General features: G+C 45.7%; 4 protein-coding genes across 5 annotated transcripts; 2 read left to right on the top strand and 2 right to left on the bottom strand.

The window, feature by feature from the left end:
* Nucleotides 1-885: 885 nt before the first annotated feature.
* LOC136522516 (uncharacterized) lies at nucleotides 886-5,762 on the bottom strand. 2 transcript variants are annotated; one of them, XM_066516330.1, is made up of 5 exons: nucleotides 5,467-5,762; nucleotides 3,690-3,794; nucleotides 3,491-3,557; nucleotides 1,962-2,110; nucleotides 886-1,872 (listed from the first exon to the last, which is right to left on the bottom strand). In XM_066516330.1, the coding sequence occupies exons 2-5, from the start codon at nucleotides 3,711-3,713 to the stop codon at nucleotides 1,459-1,461; spliced, it is 654 nt and encodes a 217-aa protein (XP_066372427.1). In that variant the 5' UTR covers nucleotides 3,714-3,794; nucleotides 5,467-5,762; the 3' UTR covers nucleotides 886-1,458. The 2 variants fall into 2 exon arrangements, with proteins under 2 accessions (XP_066372427.1, XP_066372428.1); XM_066516331.1 differs by having other exon boundaries at nucleotides 3,690-3,797.
* A 3,258-nt stretch (nucleotides 5,763-9,020) lies between these two features.
* LOC136523331 (uncharacterized) lies at nucleotides 9,021-11,915 on the top strand. Its single transcript, XM_066517049.1, has one exon. It carries the CDS (start codon nucleotides 9,021-9,023, stop codon nucleotides 11,913-11,915), a length of 2,895 nt encoding a protein of 964 aa, XP_066373146.1.
* Nucleotides 11,916-13,142: 1,227 nt separating this feature from the next.
* LOC136521427 (uncharacterized protein At4g22758-like) lies at nucleotides 13,143-15,178 on the bottom strand. Its single transcript, XM_066515165.1, has 2 exons — nucleotides 14,246-15,178; nucleotides 13,143-14,134 (listed from the first exon to the last, which is right to left on the bottom strand). Exons 1-2 carry the CDS (start codon nucleotides 14,598-14,600, stop codon nucleotides 14,052-14,054), a joined length of 438 nt encoding a protein of 145 aa, XP_066371262.1. The 5' UTR covers nucleotides 14,601-15,178; the 3' UTR covers nucleotides 13,143-14,051.
* Nucleotides 15,179-16,943: 1,765 nt separating this feature from the next.
* LOC136520383 (uncharacterized) lies at nucleotides 16,944-21,437 on the top strand. Its single transcript, XM_066513886.1, has 8 exons — nucleotides 16,944-17,434; nucleotides 17,536-18,397; nucleotides 18,484-18,548; nucleotides 18,649-18,704; nucleotides 19,215-19,318; nucleotides 19,431-19,503; nucleotides 19,612-19,792; nucleotides 21,065-21,437. The coding sequence occupies exons 1-8, from the start codon at nucleotides 17,197-17,199 to the stop codon at nucleotides 21,148-21,150; spliced, it is 1,665 nt and encodes a 554-aa protein (XP_066369983.1). The 5' UTR covers nucleotides 16,944-17,196; the 3' UTR covers nucleotides 21,151-21,437.
* The last annotated feature ends 6,143 nt before the right edge of the window (nucleotides 21,438-27,580 follow it).

A 27,580-nucleotide genomic window follows, 5' to 3' on the forward strand; every position in this document is an offset into this window, starting at 1 on the left:
TCACCGAGATAGAAGAAAGGGGGTTTTAGGATTATCGCAAAAGACATACTTAGAAAAGGTTCTAAAGAAATACAGTATGCATACGTGTAAGCCTTCACCTGCTCCTATAGTCAAGGGCGATAGTTTTGGAGAATTCCAATGCCCTAGGAACTAATTTGATATCGATCAAATGAAAACGGTTCCATATGCTTCGGTTGTCGGAAGCTTACAGTATACTCAAGTATATGTACACGTCCTGACTTAACTTTTGTTACCGGGATACTTGCAGATATCAGAGTAATCCAGGAATAGAACACTGGAGAATGGTGAAGAAAGCTTTGTGTTATGTGCAAGCCACAAAAAGCCTCATGCTAACGTACAGAAGATCCGATTCCCTATATTTAGAGGGGTATTCAATTTAGACTTTGCAGGAGATGTAGATGATAGAAAATCCACATCATGGTATGTATTTACTCTCGCAGGAGGAGTAATATCGTGGAAAAACTCCAAGCAAACCATCACTGCATCATCCACGATGTATGTCGAGTTTGTAGCTTGTTATGAGACCACGGGGCAGGTGAACTAGCTAAAGAAATTTATGCCCAGGTTGAAAGTGGTTGACGACATCCATAGACCTCTCAAATTATACTGCGATAATGAACCAACAGTAACTTATACTCACAACAATAGGTCAAGTAATGCTGCCAAACACATTGACATAAAGTTCTATGTTATAAAAGACAAAGTTCAGGATCATGCTATTAGTCTTGAGCATGTAAGCACAAAGAAGATGCTTGCGGATCTGCTTACAAAAGGCTTACCACCCAATGTATTCAGAGAACACTTAGCCGATATGGGTTTAAGGGAAAGCCTATGATTCCTGAACAATAAGGGCCTAGATAAGAATATGTTTCAAAACACATAGTTGTGTTGTAGCTGTTAATCCAATAGTACTAACTGTTGTGACAAGACACGCTTTATGCACTAATCTGTGATGGAATCGAAAAAGAGAAGTATTTTAAGTTTAAGTCAAAATGTGAGATCAAGGAAGAGAATGTTAGGTTGATCTCCACCGAGTTGGCCCAACTACCAACTTGTGCATTGATCCAACGCCCTAATCGGGGGTGCCTAGCCTCATACATGGCTGGTGGGCCCCCATCGCGCAGCGCTATATTAAGGAGGTGGGGGCCAGGGCTCAGGGTACGAGGTTCACCGCAGCCACCACAAACCCCACCGGCACCCTAACCCTAACCGATCAAAGGAGCGCTGTGAGCGACGGAAAGCGCCACCGCCTTCGCCGTCTTCACCGACACAGCGCAAAAGTCGACCAGGGCTGCATCACCTTCGCCATGGCTTCCAACTCCTCCAAGCCCGATGGTCAGTCCTTCTATTCCCCTCCCTCTCTCTCTCCAGTTAAGTTCTAGGACGAACTACTCATTTTCCTAAGAGTATACCCTCTGATCTACACTTAGGTGATCCCTAAGTTCTATCACCAGGTACCCTTGTCACCTTCCAGAGTAGATAGACACATGTTGCTGTTTCCAATACCGTTGTCTCATGCAATAACTCGATAGCCACCTTCATCCCGTGCCTTGTCAACGAAACAAGCAAAAGCTTGATTGTTGGCAGTGGCACAGTACCTAGCACATGCACCCTAAGTGACAGGTCACCCTCTTCCTCTTCCTCGAACATGAAAGCACACATGTGTCCTGCTTCGATACGGTGGTTCTTGACGAAGAGGGGCCATCCACCAAGAAGCCTTAGTTCTCCATGGACCATTGAGAAGTTGAGCTTACTACCAAACAGGTCTCTGCCTGCAAAAACTTTGGTCTCAGACCCATAGGTACCCAGACGAGCGAATATGTATCGCTTACTAAACTGTCTTAAGAATGCCTACAAAACAATACCAGAGGAGGCATAGACAATCAGCACCAGGTCATGTTTTGGCATGCTTAGGTGTCGCACACAATGACACAACGTACCATCTGTCTCTTCACAACATTAGACTTCTTCATGGTGCAAATGTATGCTGGAATGCCAGAGCCACAGGTACTTGACAAACCAAGTGCAGCTTCTTCTTGCTTCGGCGTAAGTCTTGTGCGGTCACCATACCATAGCTTGGGTTCCACAACTACAAAGTCAAAGGTGAGATCAGTTCTGCATGTGCATAGTCTACTGTCCTCTTGTTTCTTTATATAGATATGGAATAAATATTAAAACCAAACCTAGGTCGTTTTTTTTTTTTGGAAAAAGTCTAAATTACTCCCCTGCATAGGGAAGTTGTCTGGATAACCCCTACACAATTTTGTGTTCAATTTACCCCTACAAATCTTTTACTTGATCCAATCTATACCTTAATAAGATTTGTCTTTTTTGTTTCTCCCATAAAAGTTGATCTTTTAGTTCAAAAATTTTATAGGGTGATAGCAAATATCATAACTTATGTTACAAAATACATTATAAATTTTTCATCATAATGTTTTCGTATAGTTTTGTATCAGTAGAGTAAATTTATTACTAAGCTATCCAAAACAATGATGAAAATTTCATAATGCATTTTCTAACATAAATTATGATATTCTATCAGCCTACAAAATTTGAGCTCGAAACTCAAACTTATACATGGAGAAAAAAGAAAGAGAATTGGGTAGGTTGCACCAACTGAAACATCCGGAGAGGTAAAAAGAACACAAAATCAGTTTAGGGGTTATCCGGACAACTTTCCTGTGAGGCGTAATTCCTTTTTATATTTTCCTTCTAAACTATATGATGAAGCTGAATTAAATTCTTCAACATCAAGAAATTCACTGTCACTCTCTAAGCAAACAATTAATTATGTTCTGTTTGTTGACACCTTCATTCAGAATCGAGCTCTAATGGCCTACTAGGCTTAGCAAATTTTTGAACTACAATTGTTCAAGTGCATTTGCGCTTTACTCAATCACCATAATCATTCACCATTTCGACTCAAACCATCTCACAAAGGCATTCAATTTTGTTGACTGCAGTAAAACTGATCAGTGGTCACTTTCTCTTACTTATTTCTCCGTTACATATTGCATTCTAAATTATCATGGAGTTCAAATAATCCAGTTGTGAGTCAAGACACTAAGGGGGTGTTTGGTTGAGGAATCACCTCATCCTATATGAGGTGGTGCATGGTGCATCATGACTTCATCCCATGGCTTTGGTTGAATGACCTCCATTTGTCATAGTTATACTAATTATTAGTTTGTGAGGGATAAGCGGGGGAGGGGGGGGGGGGGGGGGGGGGGGGGAGTCAACCCATTCTAGTCCACAAAAACCAAACAAAAGGGTGAGTGAGAAGGTGATGGATCACCCCATTAGTCAAACCAAACACACCCTAAGTCTATTCTACACCCTAGGTCACCTCATTGGCTCAGACTACTTACCATTGGAATCTACAATAAGTCATCCTTTAACTAAAGCATTGAACTAATCAGGCAGAAAGGACTTAATAACAAAAACTGATCCACTAATTATCACTGACCTTGTGCAAAGCCAGTACTACTTTGGGCTTCCATCACTCTTCCTTTCGGTGGTGTCCGCTGATCTCCCTGACCCACAAATTTTATCAAGAGCAAAGGCTTCCATAAGAGGCTACAATACAAATCTTTTTATTGACAGGAATGTAGAGAAGTACTGGCTGCACCCATCAGAAACACAAAGTCCAGAAATGGGATAAGCACCTCGGTAATTTTTCTCAGGTTCATAATCCCAGTCAGCGATACTCAGGTCTAGGATTGGCACAGCTGCAGGTATGGCTTCTTCTGCTCCTGAAGCCCAACCGCCCCCTACTTCTCCATGAATACATACATAAAGTTAATTAAAAAATGGAGCAAACATTAAACCTAAAGAGAGCAACTCGTAACCAAGGTTCTTATATTTCACAGTAACAGAGCATCCCTAGAGAGTAAGAGTTATTCTAGAGTGTGACATAAACGTGCAATGAAGACAAAAAGGGATTCCGGGTACTTAGGTTTGGACGGTCAAGCAATCTTCCAAGTTCATAAGTGCAGCCCAGCTCAACCGCAAGGTGGTCTACAAACTAGTCACGAATAGATAATGCCCACAGCAACGTGGACAGTCACGCTTACAACAAGAAAAGGCATAGAAGAAAATAAGACTGCAACATTGGAAGCTCAGCAACAATATTTTAATCTCCTTTGGAATGATGAATCAAACCAATCAACTGGGAGAACAAGGCGTTCAATTTGATACACAAGAACTACCAATTAGCAACAACAACATCACCCCAGAACCCTATTTAGAAGCCTGCTACAAAACCCACCAACAATTTGAATCACCTGTTCTAACAAATCAAATCAAGAAAAGAAATCAATTTCAGAACTGTAGGTCTGTAGCAACATCAAGATGCTCCCATTGGAATATTAAAAGATACAGTCCCCAACATTCTGAATCACCTAATGCAACAAACCGACTCAAAGAAAGAAACCAATTCCAAGATTTCCATCATAACACTCTAAGGTATAGCCTAACATTTTGAGTGACCTACTGCACCAAAGTCTCCCTGGAAAGAAAATCCAAAATCTTGCTATTGCAACATTTAAGCACACAATCCTCGGCATTCGATATCACCTATTGCAAGGCTATTGCAACATTTAAGCACACAATCCTCGGCATTCGATATCGCCTATTGCAAGAAAAAAAAATTTTGGCACACAAGTTTTCTTTTCTCGAAAACTCAGGAGAGCTGCCCATCATTATATTAAGAAGAAAGAAAGGGGCTAGAGCCCTACAACACACGCCACACACACCCCTCAACTCAGAATTACATTCGCACCAGACAGTGGCAGACCAGCAGTGCACCAGAGTGGCGACTTGGGTTGCCCTGTGCAGCCCTCACAGCATGCTGGTCTCCGTGACTGTTACCCAATCTTTTGGCCACTTTTTGGCATGCTGTCCTCCATGGCTATTCCACAATCCTTTGGCCACTATCTGGCCCTCCGGTACTGGTGAAAATGCTCAGTGCTGTACCCCTTGACCAGATCCAGACTGGGGAGGGCTGCTAGAGTTTAGAGAGAGGGAGAGAGCACGCCATTGTTCCCTGAAGCTTGCAAGGGTTCCCAACGAAGATTCTTTGCAGGGGATTGAACTGCTACTGGCGGAGCTTGTCGATTTTTACGCCGGGCCACTATCACAACATATATACTGCCTGCACTAGGTTAAGGTACCGCTCACAGAGTTTTTTTGAGAATCGCTCACACAGAGTCTAAACTGAGTCTAATACCGAAAGATAACAAAACTAGCTTATAAATAGCAGAGAACTGGTTGTATAATTGACATAGGAGCAGGAGAGAGAGAAAAAAGGATTTTAGTCCTCTTCATTGTGCAACTCTATAAAAAATCGATCTAATCAAATAATCATTCAACAATTCTTATATCGGGAAGAGTTCAACATTAACATAGAACTTAGATTCAAGAACTGAGAATGGGAAAAATTACCAAGACTCAGAAATCACAACAGTTGGTAGGAGACCAGGAGAGGGAGAGCAGACGAGACCCCCACGCGAACACACGGCCACGCCTGCCCGGCGCGGAGCCGCGGACACCAGGTCGCCGGCCGGCGGTCGCAGCTCGCGCTCGCCCAGCCAATGCAGGTCGCCGGCCGCGGCCAGGCGCCGGACGACAGGAGCAGACGAGCAGGATGGCGGCCGGCGGGGACGCGGGGAGCCGCTGAGCCAGGGGCGCGGCCACGCGTGGTAGAGGACCGTGGCGGTCAGCGGGAGGGCGCCAGGGGGAACCGGTGGCTGGATAGAGAAAATTGGAATTTTGCGCAAGGCGAGGTGTGCTTCGTTCAAATGCCATTAAATTTTTAGACTGCGTACAAATACTTTTATAAAATAAGTTCAACCCGTTATAATGTTATTTTGAGATTTAAATCTATTTTTAATATTTTTTATCTAAAATTTTAGCCTGAACTGACTATTTTGCCCCTGAGCTCATTGACTCTGCCCTCTCATCTCTCCTTCTTTCTCCTCGTTCTCTCGCTCCCGTCGCCTCCCCTTCCTCTCCCCCTCTCCCTCTCTCTCCCAAGGTGGCGGCGCTGCGGCGGGCCCCGAAAGCAGTGGCCTCCCTGCGCTGCGCGTGGCCGTGAGCCCCGGCGGCGGGCGAGCCTGGCTCGGCGTGGCGCGCCGCTGTCGCGCCGACTCTCTCTCCCCCCTCTCCCAGTGTGCAGGCGCACCGTAAGGGCCCGCCGCGCTGGCCGTCCTCCGGCGAGGTGGCGCGCCGTGGCGGCGGTGACTCAGCGCGGGCGCCCCCTCTCCTCTCCCTCTCCCTCCGTCTCGATCTACCACTGGGCCGTGCGCGTGGCCGACGCAGGGCAGGGCAGAGCATGGCCTTGCAGGCCAGTCGTCCTCATCTTTCCCCCTCTCCCCTCTCTCCTGCTGTGGCCGCTCATGGTGTTCGTGCTCGGTGCCGGTGGGTCTTGACGGTGCCGCGATTGGCACAGAGCAGTCTTAGGTGCTCCCGTTTCCTCTTGTATTTTGGGATTTTGCTTTTGCCTCTCTGAGTCTTCCCTTCGATGACTTCGATTCGTGTTCTAGGGTTTGGCCTAGAATGCCTGTTGTTCCAATGTTTGCCTTCTCGGTGTTTATCTGTGAAAGGACGGCACCAATTGGCAATGACACTACTTACCTCAAAGATGAACAAGTCTCCATTGATGAGGTCAAATTAACACCTCTGTGTGGGATTCAAGGGATTGTGTTTGTGATTTTATTTTTGTAGCTTTTTTTCTCAGTTTTTTCCTCCCCTGTTCTTGCTTCGATTCTTCATTTTGAGATCGATTTAGTTCGTTCTTTTTTGCTTAGATTCGTGCTATGACATGAATTGATGCTACCCCTTAAGTGAATTTGATTGAATCGAGTCGAGCACGAAGAAATTGAACGAATTTCGTTTTTGGGAGTTTTTCGTATTCTTGGCCGTGATCTAATTTTTCCGGCGTTTGGTTGAAATTGGGCGATGATCTCTTAGAGTATGCTCACCAACTCCTTTGTGATGGCCTGTGAAAAGTTTGGTCATGATTTGTTTTGATTTGGTCCACTTTTTCATCGATTTTGTGGCCGCCGGTTTTCTGTTCTTGCGTTCGAGCTCCCTTCTCCTTTCTGTTCGTAGCGTCGGTCAGGTTTCCAAGACGACCGTTCTTTGCCGTGACCGTGTGACCGAGAGGGGGGCAGGGGTCAATGAGCTCAGGGGCAAAATGGTCAGTTCAGGCTAAAATTTTGGGTGAAAAATATTAAAAGTGGATTTAAATCTTAAAATGATATTATAACATGTTGGACTCATTTTATAAGGGCATTTTAACGAAGCTCACAAACTTAATAATATTTGGGCGAAGCCCACCTATCAGCAAAATTCCAATTTTCTCGGCTGGATAGGGTTAGCACTCGGCGCTCGCGAGTCGCGACTGAGTTGGGAGAGGAAGCGGAGCAAACGAACAGCAGCCGAACAGGGACGAGCGCTCGCGATTTTAGGTAAAAAAAATGTATAGATTTTTTGTTTAGGAAAATAGATTTTGTAGATGAGAAGAGAAATCAAACGATCGTAAAAAAATGATTGATGGACCTTTTCAACTATGCCAGCAGCGGAGAAGAGGGTCCAAGAGATGGCCGAGTTGGGCCAAGAAAGTGAGATGGGCCGACGTTGGGTTTTGGTCCAAAATTATGCACGTGATTTGACGTTCTATTTAAAATTTCCAGTATTCAAAAACTAGGTTCGATTTCCATTCAAAACCGATCTGAGGCCTGTTCGAACACTAGGCCTGTTTTGAGTGGAAATGAATCCATTTAAAATCGATCTAAATCGAACCTAGTGTGCGGCCGCCTAACAACCGGGAATACAAAAAAGCCTGTCACGCCGTCGTCACGGCTCACGCGATCCAGGCACCGCCGAGCGAGACCACCCACACACTTGTCATCAGAAGAGGTTTGGGATCAGAACAAACAACCAGACACGCCCGCTGCTGCACGACGGAGTGACGGAGGTCCTCCCAAAGTCCCACTCGTCGGTGCTGCCGCCTGCCGGTGCCTGGCGGCGTATTCGCCCAGCTTCGATATGTCTACTGACAGGGTTCCGCCACACCACACGCGGCCATCGTCGTTTGGTACACGTACGCACGCGCGCGGGCAGGCAGGCTGCTGCCATGCCCACAAAGTCCCACCGCTTGCAGGTCCATGCGAAACAAATCAGCCGACCAACAGTATTTTTCTCTCACAATAAATTAGCCAACAATACTTTTAGCCGTGACTTATAAGTCAAACGAACAGGGCAAATGTGAGAGCCATGGCCAATTGGCCATGCCACTGATGCCAAGACAGACGCGTTTCATGACCAGCGCGAGCCAAGCAGCAGAATTCGCATGACGAAATATCCTGTCACGAAGTGGGCCTTAGGCCATGCGTAGTGTTGGGCTGCACTAGCTAATGGGCCCGTAAGACGACTTGTATGTCGCAGGGGTGTATTTCTTGGGCTTGGCCCAGTAGCGTTTTGGTACCCAGTTCAAGAACTTGCTGTGTGGGCGGTTGGGCGGACAGCAATAAGGAAAACCTAATCTTCGATCCTTCTTTCTCCTCCCGGTGCTGACCGGTCTCTGAGGCGGCTTGCCGTGCTCCTCGCCGTGCGCGTATGCCGGCAACCCTTCCTTGTATCCTGAGAGCGTGACATTTGGTACCAGAGCCTCCCGATCCTTCGCCGATGCCGGATCTGTAAAATCCCGTCGCTAACGGTTGGATCCGGAGTTATCGCGGGGTCGTACACCGGATTCTTCCATCGCCGCCGCCGCCCGATTCGTTCTCGTCGCCGTTCAGTTCGTCCACCACCTCCTTCCCCTACCTCCACCGTCACCGATTCTCCTGTGCCGCCAGTTTTTCTCTTCTTCCCCCATTCCTACCCCACCACCATATTCGATTGGTTCCCAGCTTTTCCTCGATCCACCACCAAATCCATTTCCGTCACCCCACTCGCTGGCGCGCAAACCCAAACCCCCAACCCTCACCTCCCGCATGGCGACCGCCGAAGAGAAGCTCGATGCGCTCAGTGCGCAGATGAAGTCCATGCTCCTGCTCATGGAGTCCTTCAATCGTTGGCGTCCTGAGGTAGATCACGCCTCCACCGAGCTGACCATGGAGATCAAGACTCTCACGTCGCGTGTGGCAGCGTTGGAAGCGAACAACGCTCCGCCATCGGCCCCGAAGCGCGAGGAAGAGGGGCGGGCCATGGGCCACGGCGTCGTCACATCACCACAGGGGAATGAAGGGGGGACTCTGATCCTCACTCATCCCCTGGCCAATGGTCAGTTATCCTCCTCCACCTCCCCAGTTCATTACCCTGCTGCGTCTTCCCACAATGAACCCCGTTTACCAAAGGCCCAGTTTCCCAAATTTGATGGGTCTCATCCAAAGGTCTGGAAGGAAAAAGCAGAAAAATACTTTGATATGTTCAATGTACCGGTCCATCGCTGGGCTCAGTATGGTACCCTCCATTTCAAAGGGCATGCTGCCTTATGGTTGCAAACCTATGAGGCCCAGCATGGGGTGGATAACTGGGTTGATCTATGCATTGCTATTGAATCTAAATTTGGGAAAGACCTATATCATAACTCCATGCAAGAATTACTGAGCATTAAGCAAATCAATGATGTTCAGGATTATTATGATAGGTTTCAAACTGTCATGCATAAAGTGTTGGTGCATAACACCCATTTAGATGATGTGTTTTTTGTTACTAAATTTCTTCAAGGCTTGCATCCTGACATCCGCGCTGCTATCGTTTTACATAAGCCGAGAACAGTTGATGTGGCCTTGTCATTGGCTCTTATGCAGGCGGATGTGTTGGAATCTCAACCAAAGTATTTTGTCAAGCGCAATTATCGTGACTTCAACAAGTTTCCTGGCAAACCACCGCCTGCTGCAGCTCCTGGTGTTCTGGGAGCACCACCAGCCGCCGACACAAAGCCCAAGTGGGAGGACAAGCTAGCCACATTGCGAGCTCAGCGGCGTGCACAAGGTCTATGCATGAAGTGTGGCGAGAAATGGGGTCGCAACCATAAGTGTCCAGATAAAGTAGCCTTGCATGTTTTGGAAGAGTTCATGGAGCTGCTCTCAGATGACATTGTGCCTGATCACAATGATTCAGATTCTAGTGATGAAGAGGAAGCGGTGTTTGCCCTGTCTCAGTCCGCAGCAGTTGGTGTTTCCGGCAAGAAAACAATCAAGCTTCATGGCATCGTCAAAGATCAACAACTGCTCATCCTCATTGATTCGGGCAGCACCTGCACGTTCATTAGCTCCAACATGGCCAATGCCCTCAACTGTGCCTTGAGGCCTGCTCCTCCCATTCAAGTAGTTGTGGCCAATGGTGATAAACTTCAGAGCAACCATCAGGTCCTCAACTTCAGCTGGTGGTCTCAGGGACACACATTCACAACTGATGCTCGTGTGTTGCCCTTGCAATACTATGACATGGTGCTAGGCATGGACTGGTTGGAGCAACACAGTCCCATGTGGATCCACTGGAAAAGGAAGTTGTTGCGGTTCTCTTATCAGGGCAGCAGAATCAGCTTAAAGGGCATTACAGATACCTTGTCCAGTTGTCCAAAGGTCAAAGTTAGGAAGTTACAGGGCCTTCTCAGGAAAGGTGGTATAGCTCAGCTGATTCATTTGTGTCAAGTAACACCACCTTTGCCTCCAGACATGATTCCTGTGCAAGTACAGCAGTTAGTTGACAGTCAGGCTCACCTTTTCCAGGATCCAGATTCCTTGCCGCCTCCTAGGGCGTTTGATCATCAAATTCCGCTGGTCCCTAGAGTGAAACCTGTAAATGTCAAGCCATACAGATACTCTCCAACACAAAAAGATGAGATTGAGCGTCAGATCAAAGAAATGCTCTCCAATGGCATCATTAGGCCCAGCCACAGTCCTTTTGCTTCCCCAGTAATCTTGGTCAAAAAGAAAGATGGCAGTTGGTGTTTTTGTGTTGATTATCGGCAACTCAACAACATCACTGTCAAAAACAAGTATCCATTACCCGTGGTCGATGAACTTTTGGATGAATTGCATGGAGCAGCTTGGTTCACCAAGTTGGATATGAGATCAGGCTATCATCAAATTAGGTTGGCCCCTGAGGATGAGGCCAAAACAGCATTCCGTACTCACAGTGGACATTGGGAATTTAGAGTCATGCCATTTGGCCTCACAAATGCCCCAGCTACCTTTCAAGCTTTGATGAACAATATCTTCCAGCCACTGTTGAGGAAATGTGTCCTGGTCTTTGTTGATGACATACTTATTTACAGTCCAACTTTAGAGGCTCACTTGGATCATCTGCAGCAAGTCTTCAAAATTCTAAATGATCATCAGCTTTTGCTTAAGAGGTCTAAATGTTCTTTTGCTCAGCAACAGTTAGAATATCTGGGGCATATCATTAGTGGGCAGGGTGTGGCTACAGATCCTGAGAAGATTGAGGCTGTGGCTAACTGGCCCCAACCATCAGACACCAGGCAATTGAGAGGATTTCTCGGTCTATCTGGTTATTATAGGAAGTTCATCAAGAATTATGGCATCCTTAGTCGACCTCTTACTGACCTATTGAAAAAGGATGTTCTATTTCATTGGACACCACAACTGCAAACATGTTTTGACACCTTGAAACAAGCTCTAATTTCAGCACCTGTGTTAGCCTTACCAAATTTCACCAAGGCCTTCACAGTTGAGACCGATGCTTCATCTGTGGGTATTGGTGCAGTGTTATCTCAAGACTCACACCCAGTGGCTTATCTCAGCAAGGCCCTGGGGCCCAAAGCTCAATGGCACTCATTCTGGCAATCACCAAGTGGAAGCCTTACCTCCAGCACAACGAATTCACCATTGTCACTGATCACAAGAGCCTCATTCACCTAGGGGAGCAGAAGCTACAAGAGGGTATGCAACAAAAAGCTTTCATCAAGCTGTTGGGCTTGCAGTACAAAATTCTTTATAAGAAGGGTCTGGAAAACAAGGCTGCCGATGCTCTGTCAAGACAAGTTGAGCCTGTATCGTTGACTGCTATCACTGCAAGCACTCCAAAGTGGTTGGAGATCATTTTGGAGGGGTATCAGCAAGATGACCACACCAAGCAGTTGCTCACTGAGCTCAGTATTACTGGCTCCAATGACAAGGGCTTTACTCTTAGTGAGGGGCTGATCAAGTACAAAAATAGAATCTGGTTGGGAAATCATAAGGAAGCACAGCACGCTGTCTTATTGGCTCTTCACTCTAGCGGCTTGGGAGGCCACAGTGGCATTACTGCCACCTATCACAAGGTAAAATCACTGTTTGCCTGGCCACATATGAAGCAGTCTATCACAGATTACATTAATGCTTGTGAGGTATGTGCCCAAGCTAAACCTGAGCACTGTAAATTACTTGGTTTACTGCAACCACTCCCAGTTCCTACACATGCTTGGCACACCATTAGTTTGGATTTCATTGAGGGCTTGCCTAAATCCAAAAGCTTTAACACTATCCTAGTTGTCATTGACAAACTCACCAAATATGCTCACTTTATTTGTTTAGGCCACCCCTATACTGCCTTATCTGTAGCTCAAGCATTCTTGGCCAATGTGTATAAACTGCATGGCTTGCCTTCCATCATCATCTCTGATAGAGATAAGATTTTCACTAGTACCCTTTGGCAAGAACTCTTCAGACTCACCGACACAACGCTCAATATGAGTTCGGCCTACCATCCACAAACCGACGGCCAAACTGAACGATTGAATCAATGCCTTGAAACCTATCTCAGATGCATGGTGCATTCCTGTCCCCAGAAGTGGGCCCAATGGATCCCATTGGCTGAGTTTTGGTATAACACAACCTATCATTCGGCCCATGGACACACACCCTTTGAAGCTTTGTATGGCCACCCTCCCAAACACTTCGGCATCACAGCCACAGACACTTGCACAGTTTCTGATCTTGATGACTGGCTTCAGTCCAGAACTACTATGATGCAGCACATCCAGCAGAATTTAGCTCGGGCACAGCAGCGCATGCAACACCAGGCAGATAAGCATCGCCAAGAACGAACTTTTGCTGTGGGTGACTGGGTTTATATTAAACTGCAACCGCACATTCAACAATCAGTTCAGCGCAGATCCAATCACAAACTCAGTTATAAGTATTTTGGTCCTTATCTCATTTTACAAACTGTTGGCAAGGTTGCCTATAAGCTCCAACTTCCAGCCACCAGTCAGATTCATCCGGTCTTACATGTCTCCCAACTGAAGAAGGCCTTGCCTCAGGATGTGTCTCTGTCTACAGATGATGAATTGCCGTTGCTGCTTACCATGGACACTCTTCCACCATCTCAGGTATTGGCTGAACGTCTTAGTCTGGTTGGGCGTCATGTTATTCCTTCTTTGCTTGTGCAGCGGGAGTCCTGTCCGATGCATTGGGCAACCTGGGAACCAGCGGCTACCATCTCCGACCTCATTCCCAGGGCTCTGGCATCGGTGACTACGGCATCGCGAGGACGCGCTGCAGCTTAAGGAGGCGGGATTGTCACGAAGTGGGCCTTAGGCCATGCGTAGTGTTGGGCTGCACTAGCTAATGGGCCCGTAAGACGACTTGTATGTCACAGGGGTGTATTTCTTGGGCTTGGCCCAGTAGCGTTTTGGTACCCAGTTCAAGAACTTGCTGTGTGGGCGGTTGGGCGGACAGCAATAAGGAAAACCTAATCTTCGATCCTTCTTTCTCCTCCCGGTGCTGACCGGTCTCTGAGGCGGCTTGCCGTGCTCCTCGCCGTGCGCGTACGCCGGCAACCCTTCCTTGTATCCTGAGAGCGTGACATATCCACATCCATTTCTCTACACGAGTATACAGGTTTACAGAAGCAGATCAAGATGCGTTGCGTCGTCAACCTGAAAACCTGATGGAGGCGTAGCCTTTTGGATGCGTACTATACATACTACTGCTCTGCTCTTCCTACGACGATGCATGTGCACGACAGGGTGAGCGTCCGACGGACGATGATCCAACGAAGCAAGCTCGATCAGCTCAAGCCGCAGCCGCAGATCTCCGCGCGCAGAGGAAGAAGTTGCGAGAGCCCAGGTCCAGCACCATCTCCTCCGGCCTCAAACCTGACAGAATTCCAAAGAAATCGACCGATCGTCAGTTGCCATACGATACGATACGATGCAATGAAACTCCATTCCAAAGAAACCTGACAGAATGTAGGTTGGTGCACGTACTCTCGAGCGAGTACTTGTCGAGATGCAGCTCGAAGCCGTCCGCCGCGTCGGCGGCCGTCCCGGTCTGGAGCGGCGGGCGGCGGCCCTCGCGGACGTAGGCGGCGACGGCGGCGCGCACGAGGTCGGCGACGGTGGCGTCGGCGCCCAGCACGAGGTGGACGGGCCACAGGCTGCGGTCCACCGTCACGTTCACCAGCAGCCGCGTCAGCCGCCTGTCCCTGTCCATCGGCGCCGGGCGAAACAGCGGCGCCATGCGCTGCAGCAGCAGGCGGTGGGGCTGTGTCTCTGGCTCGCCGCCGCCTCGGTGCATCGGCGCCACCAGCGTCTGGGTGGAGCCGCTGCTGCCGGTCGGCATGGCGGGCTGGCTCGCTCTTGTAGGCGGTGTTGAGAACGCGCGGTCGATGGAGGTGAGTTCGTGCGTGCATGTGCGGCGGCGGTGTGGGGGGTGGTGGATGGAGACGGCGAGCGGGCGGGAAGATATAGGAGATACACCGAGTACTTGGTCGCCGCGGCGAGCGTGATTGTTAGGCAGGGCAGGCCACGCCTGCACCGGGTGACACTGACACGGCTAGTGTATCTGGACCACGTGTGGCTGGTTGCAGGGCATCACGTATAGCCTAGCTGTGTGTTCGTGGCCAAACGAGTAATGGATTCCTACGACCACCACTGCTGCTGCATGCGCTGATGGGAAACAAGTTGACGGCCACAGAGTGCAGGCAGATAGGTGCTGTGGTGGTGCTCGATCGAGGGCCGCGCGAAGGCGAAGAGGCGAGACGGGAGTGGAGGAGTGCAGAGGTGTCGCTTCGCGGGTGGACGCGACGCGACGCGGCTCGGCACGGCGCGGCGCTGGGCCTGCTGCACGCCACGTTCCGATCCGCGTGTCCGCTGCTTTCGTCGAGTGCTAACCGGGGGAGGCGGTTAGCGCTGCCCTGCCTTCTGCCTACGTCGGCGAGTCGCGCTCGCGCGGACGAGACGCCGAACGGGTCTTGTCGTTTGGTCTGTCCCGTTCCGAGTCCGGCCGTTCGCCGCCTCATCCTCGGCGCGGCGCGATGACCGATCCGAGTCCCGTCCGGGCTCCGGCGGATTTTTCGGATCTGCCGTGGATTCAAGGTTTGGACGGGCCGGCCGGCCGCCGTCCGAATCTGGTATGACGCCAGGGCTGCTTTCGCCGAGCAGCGGAGATGGGATTGGATGGAATCCCGGTTCTGCACCGGGGCACCACAGTCCACAGTCCACGTGTGCTCGTGTAGTGTACTCCTTGGTGTTGGCCGCGCAGGGGCGAGTCGTGCACGGCATCTGCTCTGGCCAAGGCCGCGTTCAGTTGCCTGCGGAATCGACGTCGCCGGAAAGCAGATAGCACTGTAGCACAATGTAGTATTTCGTTTATATTTAGTAATAATTGTCCAATCGTTGATTAATTAGGTTTAAAACGTTCGTCTCACAAAGTACAACCAAACTGTGCAATTAGTTTTTGATTTCGTCAATATTTAGTACTCCATACATGTACCACAAGTTTGATGTGATGGAGAATCTTCTTTTTGCATAGTGTCAAAGTTTGGATTTCGATGGAACTAAACATGGCCCAAACTCCACGGGGGCACGGGACCGAAACGGCCTGCTCGGCAGTGATTTTCTACCGGTGTTCCGGCTGCAAGCTAGTATGCTACCTGCTATATGCTACGGGCCTATTCGCTTAACTTATCAGCTAGAATCTACAGTATTTTTTTTTCACAATAAAATAGCTTCAGCCGACTTTAATACCAGCCGAACAGGCCCTACGTTAAATTGCTATATTCGGCTCCGCAACCCGCTGCTGCAGCGCAAGCCACAACAAAGTTGTTCCGGAGCACGCTGAAATTATAGAAATTTTTAATTTTTTAGTATACTTATTAAATACAATTTTCATAGCGGTGCCATATATAAACAAATGCCTTGGGTTTACAAGTTTTTTGCGTTTTCATCGCACGATTCTATCGAGAAATCGCCTTCTCGGTACTACACTTCCTTAGTTATGAATTACAACTTGTTTTAACTTTGTTTAAAGTACAATACCAATTAGTGCATGAATTCTCTATGGGACATGTGCTCATAATAGAATTATTTGATCTCGTAAATATTAATATTTTTTTAAAAAAAATCGCTAACTAAGTTTGACTTGTACATAGCTGAAGCTAAATACCGTTTGAAGTACATAATTTTACTCTTTCCAAAAAAATCAACTTCTGAATTTTCTAAGTCAAATTTTTAAGTTTAGCCAAATTTATTGAAAAAACATCGGTAGCTATAAAACAAATTAATCCCATTAGATATATCATGAAATATATCATTGTAAATAGTGACTAAAGACAAGTCTCGTTTACTTTGGGTTAGACATATTTTGTGCCAACTCGTCAAATGGTACAATAGAGCGTTATTTTTTTTGAAAAAATATTTGTGGATTCACCTTAAAAAAAAGATTTGTATGAAACGAAAGTGTATTAACAAATAAAGAAATAAGAAAACTCCACGGCTCGGTTTGATCTGATCTTGTGCCGGCCCAAATGTTTGTGTATACCGGGGTTAGTTATGGGCCGAAAACATGAAAAGTCTACAATCCCTCACCGGTCGGGCCCATATTTTTTCTTCCTTTCCCTCCATTCCAACCGACCTTACCTCCTTACCTTCTCCAACTTTACAAAGCCGGCCCAGCCCAGCCCAGGTCGAAGAGGCAACACGCGCTCTGCCTCTCGAATCTCTCCGACCGACCCCGAGGGGCACCGGTCGGTCGCCGCCGGCGCTGCGGCCGCGAGGAACTTGCGTGGTGCGACACGCCCGGCTGCTTGGGCAACTCGGCGGAGCAGGCGGCAGGCTACCGCCGGCTGCTCTTCTAAGTTGGAACCTCTTCCGACGGGGGGTCAGGTCTCAGCTGATTGGGGATCCGGCACCGCATCGCCAGGAGGGGACAGTCAGCCATGGCAGCGAGGCAGCCGCCGCCTTCGTCCGCCTCCGCGCCCGCGGCGGGGCTCTCCATGAAGGAGTACCTCAAGAGGTACCAGTTGGGCCCGGGCGCTGACGGCGACCAGAAGAAGGCGAAGAAGAAGACGAAGAAGAAGCCCAAGCCAGCCGCCGGCGGAGGCGGGGTGCTCATCGTCGACGAGGACCCCGTGTGGCAGAAGCCCGTGCAGGTGGACGAGGAGCCCGCGTCGTCAGGTGCGTTGCCCTCTTGAACCCCCGAAACCCTAAATCGTAGCGCGAGTTCTGGATGGATTGGTGGTGAGATTTCTGAATTGCGGTCGCTCTCGTGGTTGCAGGTGACGAGAAGCCTCTGGTTGACGAGGATATCGAGGTCAAGCGGATGCGTCGCCTGGAGGCAATACGCACGGCGAGGCCATACAATGCTATTGCCGAGGACGGCAGCGGGTGGGTTACCGTGGCCGCCCCGGAGGAGCAGGGCGGTGGGTCCACCTGCCAGCGCAGGAACGACACGCCGTCGCCAGAGCGGAGAGGTGCTACGAGGGAGGACCTTTCTCCTGTGCGGCGGAGGCAGCGGCGTGACACGCCCTCGCCTGTGCAGGGTGATGCTGCTGGCAAGGATTTTTCACCACCGAGGCAGAGGCGGAGGCGCCAGGACACGCCATCACCAAAGGGCAGTGGTGCAGGGGACCAGGATGATATGTCACCACCACGGAAGTCTAGGTGGAAAAAAGACCCTTCGCCGCCAAGGAAGGGTGCTCGTCATATCTCTGAGGAACCCCAGGATACCTCGCCACCCAGGAGGCGCACGAGACATGATTCAGAGGAGCCCCAGGACATCTCGCCACCAAGGAGGCGTGTGAGACATGATTCGATGGAGTCTGAAGACATTTCTCCACCTCGGCGACGGACACGGCATGACTCAGAGGAGCCCGAAGACATCTCACCACCACGGAGGAGGAAGCACCAGGACCAGCACCAGGACCCTGATGATGATTTGTCACCCCCAAGAAGAAATAATTTGGGGCAAAGTCGCAAATCTGCATCAGATGAGTTATCTCCACGTAAGAAGAGAGACATTTCTCCCTCAAGGAAGAGTAAAAAGGAAGGAGCCTTAAAACAGGTGAGGAAAGCTGGACTGATGACAGCAGAGGAAGTTAAAGAGGACATAAGAAAGATTAAGGAGGCTGAGATGGTTAAGTGAGTGACAACTTCACATCTTGGAACAGAGATGCTTGCCCATTGATTTAGATTTGTAATATATTTATTTGTCATTTTGTTATTAGGTTTGCGTCACAGGATCCTTCGCTGGTTGGGAAAGGGGCAAAAGCAGTATTCAGAGATAAGGAAGGTAGGATGAATGCATTATGCACATTGTACAGCTTGTATTGGCTGTTTACCCATATAATCATTCTAGTTTCTTATGCTACCATTGTTTTGTTGTTTTCCAGGAAGACGGATAAGTGAAGAAGAAATGCGCAAGGCAAAGGAACCTGAGAAGCCAAAGGTAGATAGAGATATTCTTCTTGATTTTCTATTTTCTAGTCTTATGTTTCTTGTCCTCTCTCCTCTGAAATATTCTGTAGTTAGTTGAATTGCAATTCGCAAATATGGCTCAGTTTATAGATTGGAAACAACTTCTTCTGCAATTTATTTATCTTGAACCCTGACATTGTGTAAATTAGGACATAGTTCTTGTTTTTTTTTCCTGAAAATCAATTAATAAGTATGTCATGAAACTTCTTTCTTTCTGCCTGTGTCGTGAAGTGGAATTTTCTCTAAGCACCAAATGGTCAACTTTCATATGAGTAGGATGTACAACAATCAACAGGACACCAAATTACTGACCAATTAGCTTATTGTCAACAGCTACCCACACTTATAGTACCTATTAGTGTTAACAGTCAAAACAGATTGAAGGCTTATAACTGCAAATTTACCCTCTCTGGTACTTGTATTGTAACTATCTGTCCAAAAGCTCCTTTTAGCTAATGGCCCATGTTGTACTTATTGGCAGGAAATACATATAGAATGGGGTAAAGGGTTGGTTCAGAAACGAGAAGCTGAGGCTAGATTAAAAGAGATTGAAGCTGAGAAGAAAAAACCTTTTGCTCGAACAAGGTACTTAGGATATGGTGCCTATTTTTCTTTCCTCTACTCTTTGTCCAATTGAATGTGAATCTGTCTAACCTTCTCTTGCGTGTATTTGATGTTGAACTTTTTCTGCTTGCAGGGATGACCCTGAGCTTGACAATATGCTAAAAGAAAGAATCCGATGGGGTGATCCTATGGCTCATCTAGTCAAGGTAACTGCACTGCTGCAGTATTTGATTTTGAGTGGCTTGGTTCAATCTGTCAACACTTCGTCTATTTGTTTGTGGATAATGGCTGATATGTGTGCTAATGCATTGCAGCGGAAAGATCCAGAATTTATTTTGGAAGACTTGGGAGATGATGAAAAGATGAAAGAATCTGGCTTCATAGTACCCCAAAATGTACCTCCTCACAGCTGGCTGAAACGTGGAGTGGATGCTCCTCCAAACCGCTATGGCATAAAACCTGGTCGTCATTGGGACGGCGTGGATCGCAGTAATGGTACGTTCCTTGCAATGTCACTATCAACTTTATCTTATAGCCTCATGCAGCATGTGAGTGGTAAAAGAAGATTACTGGGGTTTGAATATCACTACCATGTGTATATGCAGGCTTGTATCACAGTAGTTTAGGATTCACGTTGTGCTTCTGTGGAGATTTTGCATGATGTTTCTTTTAAGAGATTGTAGTGTATTTGGTTGCATATATAGATTAGGCCTGTTCAACCATGGTTTAAGCTGGTTTTGGGGACCAGCGCCGATCAAACCGTTTGTTGCCGGGTTAGACGGTTGGTTTTGCGGGTTTAACAGTTTAAGCCCAGTCGTCTCCTTCCTCGAGCACATGCACGGGCTGTCACACGATGCTGACTGTCCCAGAGGTCACTGTTGGCTTCTCTGTGCGTGTGGTGGCTTCGCGCTCTGGCTGGGCTTGAACACTGGTCATCACCAATTTCTGGTCGACACCGCAGAAAATCAGCTGCAATTAATGAGTTCAAAAGGCTTCGCTTCTTGTTCCTGCACTTTGCTGCGATGCCCCTTTCCTCACTATGGCATCGCAAGTAGTTAGCAAACTCCTTCCCACGTTGTTTTGATCCTCTATAGGCCTTCATTAATTCCTCCCAGTTTGTGCTTCGGCGATCATTGTGTGTTCAGAGATGGAGGGCATGGTTTCGTTGGTTCACTTGCAAACCAGGCAAACCCTTACGAAACTGTACATATGGTTTGGTCTGGACTCTGGACTGGTTCTGCAGGTTGAGCAGTTTCGCACCAAACTGCGAACAGGGCTAATATGGATTAGTCACTTGTCTGTGACAAAAGGAGAAAGCTCATCGTTTTAACCTGCCCAACAACTAATAGTCATGTGCCTGGTTTCTGTTTCCTCACGCAATTAATCAGTTTGTTCATTTTCATATCAACTAGCTTGTATAATTGTATATCCACTGGGTTTTTCTGAGCTTGGCAGAATATGCCATCTAGCCATGTGTCCATATAAGAAATGTGGTTTCGAGCTTAACACTGTGCATTCTCATTAGTGCGAATTTCATTGGGTAGAGTAACCTGAGAGCCCGTTTACAATTGTTGGCAGAATATTAAATTTCAAGCAAGAAATGTCTGGATGAACATGGTTGGGAAGCATAAGATAAACTCTGAAAATACTTGCTATCAGTTTGCAGGGCATATCTTGCTTGTTGTGTGCTTTCAAAATTTTTATCCTTCTGGACAGTTTGTAAATCTGGTAGCTGGTTATAATTTCACCTCCATTTTTTGTCTCCAGGATTTGAGAAGGACATGTTCAAGCTGAAGAACGAGAAGCAAGCAATGGAGCAAGAAGCCTATCTTTGGTCTGTCTCAGATATGTGAGCCCAACTGCTGTTCCTTACGAGAGGACTACTGTGGTCTAAAGGAAGAACCAATGGAGACTTTTCACACGATTTTTTTTTCTTACACCAAATGACATCATTAGTTAACGTGCAGGTAGCTTGAATATTTTTTCCCCTGGAAAGCTCGATAAAGCTGCATTACGTATTTGTTGGAAATCTCAAATCTGTTACTGCTTGTACCCTTTGTCATCCTTCACATTTTGTAATTTTGTAATATAGACGAACGTACTGCAAAAAGCGCAGGTTTTGGAGTAGTTCAAAAGATGAGATTTTACTCAGCCCTGTTCGACTCGGCTGATAAGCTGGCTGATGTTGTTTTATTGTAAGAGAAAAATATTGTATCATGACTAATAAGCAGGGCCGATAAGTTTGAGCGAATAGGGCTGATAAGTTCAAGCGTACCGTCACTTTCCTGATTTCCATGTGTATAGCTTGTCTGAGTAGCCGTAGCTGACTCTGTTTAAATTATGGAATACTAGATATATGCCTATACGATGTACAGGGGCTAGATTTTTTTTTATTAAAGACACGTGAGCACCGAGGACTTTGTATTAGATATGGACACTGGATCCGGTCTTTGTATTAAAACCACGTAGGATGATATGGACACGTGGATCCGGTCTTCGTATTAAAACCACGTAGGATGTGGACACTGAGCTCCTAGGACTTTGTGTCAGATATGGCCACATGGATTCAGAACCAGGTAGGACGCGGATACGCGAGCTCTGAGTGAAGAAAAATTCATATCAGACATGTACGCGTGAGGAGGGTTTGAGATTTGGTATCACCGGGGTAGATGATGATTTTACTGTCCTTTTTAGGTGTACTAGATAAATGCTCGTCCATTGCACGGAAAAAACAGTGCCAAGATAATGTAATTATGAACGTATTTTTTACTGTTATCATAAAAAAAAAGAAGCGCGTACCGTATGGTGGCCCGTTCCGTAGCCGGATGCCAGTAGCGAGGCGACCTAAAATCGCGCAAAGGAAGGTTTCTGATGGATGGCGCAGGGCGACGACGCACGGGAGCAGATGATTCAAGTCCCTCCTTCGAGTGCTCGTGGAGCTCATCGCGACGATGACCGCTGCGCCACCGAACACGGGGACTGTTAAGGTCCGATCTGCCGGACCGAAACCTCCCGCCGATGATTTTTGGCGCGCGCGGAGTGCGGGACGGAAACAAGGCTGCATCGTTCGGCCAGACTGGAGCAATCGACAGGCAATAATATTTTTCAAGGCCCAGCACTCGAAGGCTGCACGCTTGGATCACAAGCTGACCTAAATGGACTGTTTCTTCTGATATTTTGATACATGCACATCACATGCTGCTGACATCAGCGTTAATACCAAGACTTTTGATACTTAAAAAAGCTATAGTTGTTAAACCAAGCATCTAAATTAAATTCCAATCACACCATGGTGTTTCTTGCAATAAATCTTTCAAAACGAGATCTCATATGGATATATTTAGATGAAATTTTAGGACCGAATATTTATCTTATGAAGATAGAACGTTTTCTTTTATTTACTGATTATAGGCAATATTCTAGGTTCAGAAAACAATGCTCCGTCTTCATAAAAAAATGTTGTATTTTAGTTACAGGTTCATGCAATTGGTATTACAACATCCGTAAAAATAAAAATAATAACAAAAACTATGAAACATATATAAACAGTAGATAAATAAATAACACAACAATAACAACAATAACAAAGCATTTAAGTCTCAAACAAGTTGGGGTAGGCTAGAGTTGAAAATCCAGCAGCCATCAAGGTTCAGGCACGTGAATAGCTATTTTCCAAGCACTCTTATCTAAGGCTAAGTCTTTGGATATATTTTATTCTTTCAAGTCTCCTTTTATTGCCTCTACCTAAGTCAACTTTGGTCTTCCTCTGTCTCTCATCATGTTACTATCCTGGCTTAGAATTCTACTATGCACCGGTGCCTCTGGAGGTCTCCGTTGGATATGTCCAAACCATCTCAACCGGTGTTGGACAAGCTTTTCTTCAATTGGTGCTACCCCTAATCTATCACGTATATCATCGTTCTGAACTCAATCCCTTTTTGTATGACCACAAATCCAACGCAACATACGCATTTCCGCGACACTTATCTGTTGAACATGTCGTCTTTTCATAGGCTAACATTCTCCACTTCATCCACCCTACTTTGTTTCTATGGCTAACATCTTTATCAATATCCCTGTCTCTTTGTAGCATTAATCCTAAATATTGAAAGGTATCATTTCTAGGCACTACTTGACCTTCCAAACTAATATCTTCCTCCTCCCGAGTAGTAGTGCCGAAGTCGCATCTCATATACTCAGTTTTAGTTCTACTGAGTCTAAAACCTTTGGACTCTAAAGTCTCCCACCATAACTTCAGTTTCTGATTCACTCCTGTCTGGCTTTCATCAACTAGCACTACATCGTCTGTGAAAAGCATACACCAAGAGATGTCCCTTTGTATATCCTTTGTGACCTCATCCATCACTAAGGCAAATAGATAAGGGCTCAAAGCTGACCCTTGATATAGTCATATCCTAATCAGAAAGTCATCCATGTCTTCATCACTTGTTCGAACACTAGTCACAACATTGTTGTACATGTCCTTAATGAGCCCGACGTACTTCATTGGGACTTTATGTTTGTCCAAAGCCCACGACATAATATTCCTTGATATTTTATCATAAGCCTTCTTCAAGTCAATAAAAACCATTTGTAGATCCTTCTTCTTCTCCCTATATCGTTCTATAACTTGTCTTATTAAGAAAATGGCTTCCATGGTTCACCTTCCGGGCATGAAACCAAATTGGTTCATAGAGATCCGCGTTATTGCTCTCAAGCGATGCTCGATAACTCTCTCCCATAGCTTCATAGTATGGCTCATCAACTTAATTCTCCGGTAATAGTACACCTTTGAATATCTCCTTTATTCTTGTAGATTGGTACCAATATACTTCTCCTCCACTCGTCAGACATCTTGTTCGATCAAAAAATATGGTTGAACAGCTTAGTTAGCCATACTATATCTATGTCCCCGAGGCATCTCCACACCTCGATTGGGATACCATCCGGTTCTATCGCCTTACCTCCTTTCATCCTTTTCAACGCCTCTCTAACCTCAGATTCTTGGATTCTCCGCACAAAGTGCCTTTTGGTGTCATCAGAAGTGTCATCCAACTGAAAGGTTATATCCGTATTCTCACCATTGAACAATTTGTCAAAATACTCTTGCCATCGATGTCCGATCTCATCCTCCTTCACCAAGAGATGCTCCCTTTCATCCTTAATGCACTTAACTTGGTTGAAGTCCCTTGTCTTTCTCTCACGAACCCTAGCCATCTTATAAATGTCCTTCTCTCCTTCCTTCGTACTCAAATGTTGGTAAAGATTCTCATACACTCTACTCTTTGCCACACTTATAGCTCGCTTTGCAGTCTTCTTTGCCACCTTGTACTTCTCTATGTTGTCCACACTCCTATCATGGTACAAGTGTCTATAGCATTCTTTCTTCTCCTTAATAGCCCTTTGGACTTCCTCGTTCCACCACCAAGTATCTTTAGCCTCGCCTCCACTTCCTTTGGTTACTCCACACACCTCTGAGGGTACCTTCTAAATATTGGTTGCCATCTTCTCCTATATGTTGTTTATGTCCTCTTCTTCCTTCCAAGATCCCTATTTGATAACTCTTTCCCTAAATACCTCTGATGTCTCCCCTTTTAGTTTCCACCATTTTGTTCTTTCAATCTTAGCTTATTTATCCCTACGGGCACATACCTAAAAATGAAAGTCTACCACCAAAAGCTTATGTTGAGAAACATCACACTCTCCTGGTATCACCTTGTAACCCAAGCAAGCTCATTTGTCCTTTCTTCTTGCGAGGACAAAGTCAATCTGGCTAGAGTGTTGTCCGCTACTGAAGATCACTAGATGAGATTATCTCTTTCTAAAGAAAGTGTTGGCTATCATCAGGTCAAAAGCTACTACGAAATCCAGAACTTTCTCCCCTTCCTGATTCCTACTACCATACCCAAAACCTTCATAAACTGCATCGAAATCTGCGCTTGTAGTACCTACATACCTATTAAGATCTCCTCCTATAAAAAGCTTCTCACTACTAGGTACAGCTCTAATTAGGCCATCTAAGTCTTCTCAGAACTATCTCTTAGCACTCTCGTCGATGCCTACTTGGGGGGTATACGCACTAATTATGTTCAAGACCATATCATCAACGACAAGCTTGACTAAGATAATCCTATCTCCTTGCCTTCTCACTCCCACCACACCATTCTTGAGGCTCTTATCAATCAAAACTCTTACTTCATTTCTATTCACGACTGTCCCTGTGTACCAAAGTTTAAAACCTGTATTGTCCACCTCCTTCGCTTTTTGACTCTTTCATTTAGTCTCTTGAACGCATAATATATTTACACGCCTCCTAGTCGCGGTATCAACTAATTCTCTTAACTTATCTGTAAGCGACCCTATATTCCAACTAACTAAACGGATTCTAATTGGTTCGACTAGCTTTCTTACCCTTCGCACCCGTTGACTCAGATATGAAGACCCTTGCTTATTTTTCACTATATCCGGGCACCGATGTAGCGTGCCACTAAGGAAGCGACGACCCGATCCTTGCTCACTTGACACCATGCCTAGATCGCGACGCGACGCATCACCAAGGGGGTGCCGATCTGGCCCTTGCCTATTTAACACCATACCTGGGTTCCGATATGGCACGTCGCTAAGAGGGTTACGCCCCAACGGTTTTCTTTCGGGTTTCATCTCTATTAGAATGGCTAGATTTAATATTGGCTCGCCACGCCTATCACAACCCTCCTCCTTTATCAGAGCTTGGGACCTGCTATATTGAGACAACATAGGTGGAGTTATAAATAAATACCACAACATAAATAAAAAAATAATAAAATCTAGAGCAAAACTGAGGTGCCAGTTTAGGGGGGCCTAGCGTTCGACCTAGTGGAAGGAAACCATCTGCCGACCACCTTTAGTTTTTTTCACGACGCGCGCACTTACGGCCGCTAGCGCGCTTCTGGTCCAGCAAGGCTTGCGACGATCTAGGCCATCCCGTTCGCTCTAGCCTAGCTCATCTTTGCACTTCCACGTTTGCACGCTCTGGCCCAACAAAAAAATATAAGCAGAAGGAATATACGTAGGAAAAATTATACGTAGGAGGGGTCAAACCTAAGACCTTGCCATGTGAAAATCATTACCCACCACTAGATCACTTAGATGTTTTGTTCTAGTAATCAAATATAGCCCATGGAATATGAAGAACACTATGTAATAAAAGGAAACAAAATAAAAATATAAAGGAAAGAATGAAAAAATATAATAATCAAAAGTCATCACGTATATACTAAATATAAAATATAAATATCACATGTATATCATCGAATATAGAAAATAAAAACATAAAAAAGAAAAAGAATGAATTGGAGTAAAATAAAGAAGAATAAAAATTTGTAATAAAAAATAAATTAAAAATGCTATGAATAATATAGAAATATAATAGACTACTTAAGTAGAAAATAAAATTGATAAAAAAGTTGAACAAAAATAAAGGAAAACAAGCCCACTAAATAAAAAAATAAAAGATAACATCACATAGATACTATTGAACAACTTAAAATATATCACAGAACATCTCATGAATACTAAATAGAACACTACATTTAAATAATCCACAATATACTATATATATATACACGTCATAGAACATCACATGTATACTAGTAAGTGAACATCACATATATAACCTGACACGTTACTACGTGAATATCATACATCACAAATAAATCATAGAACATCACATATATACTACGTGAACATCAAATGTATATTGCACGGACATCACAAAATACATAGTAGACATCACATGTATAATATATGAACATCACATATATACTACATGAACACATAGAATGCATTATAGAACATCACGTGTATACTACGTGAACATCACAAAATTATATCATAGAAAATCACATATATACTACATGAACATCACATGCATACTGCATAGACCTCACAAAATACATCATAAAACATCACATATATAATATGTGAACATGACAAAATAAATCGTAGAACATCACAAAATATATCATAGAACATCACATGTATACTACGCGAATATCACGTGTGTCTAGAAAAAAACAAAAGATAAAATTATTAGAGTAATTAAATATATTAAAATAATAGAAATAGAAATGTAAACATAAATAACAAATGCTAAATATGTAAAAAAAGTAAATAAATAACTTAAATAAGAAAAGAAAATAAAAAAACTAAAGCAAGAACACCATATGTTTACGACGTGAACATCACAAAATACATCATAGAACATCATATGTATATTATATGAACATCACAAAATACACCATA

This window comes from Miscanthus floridulus, chromosome 18 (genome assembly GCF_019320115.1).
Source record: "Miscanthus floridulus cultivar M001 chromosome 18, ASM1932011v1, whole genome shotgun sequence".
NCBI classification, from domain to species: Eukaryota; Viridiplantae; Streptophyta; class Magnoliopsida; order Poales; family Poaceae; genus Miscanthus; species Miscanthus floridulus.

Coding starts and splice junctions, on each gene's coding strand:
- LOC136522516 (XM_066516330.1), bottom strand. CDS start 3,713: ATGAACCTGAGAAAAATTACCGAG. Junction 3,558..3,689: donor ACCTGAGAAAAATTACCGAG/GTGCTTATCCCA, acceptor TTTGTGGGTCAG/GGAGATCAGCGGACACCACC. Junction 1,873..1,961: donor ATGTTGTGAAGAGACAGATG/GTACGTTGTGTC, acceptor ATTGTTTTGTAG/GCATTCTTAAGACAGTTTAG.
- LOC136523331 (XM_066517049.1), top strand. CDS start 9,021: ATGGCGACCGCCGAAGAGAAGCTCGATGCGCTCAGTGCGCAGATGAAG.
- LOC136521427 (XM_066515165.1), bottom strand. CDS start 14,600: ATGCCGACCGGCAGCAGCGGCTCCACCCAGACGCTGGTGGCGCCGATG. Junction 14,135..14,245: donor CGACAAGTACTCGCTCGAGA/GTACGTGCACCA, acceptor GAATTCTGTCAG/GTTTGAGGCCGGAGGAGATG.
- LOC136520383 (XM_066513886.1), top strand. CDS start 17,197: ATGGCAGCGAGGCAGCCGCCGCCTTCGTCCGCCTCCGCGCCCGCGGCG. Junction 18,398..18,483: donor AAGGAGGCTGAGATGGTTAA/GTGAGTGACAAC, acceptor TTTTGTTATTAG/GTTTGCGTCACAGGATCCTT. Junction 19,793..21,064: donor CGGCGTGGATCGCAGTAATG/GTACGTTCCTTG, acceptor TTTTGTCTCCAG/GATTTGAGAAGGACATGTTC.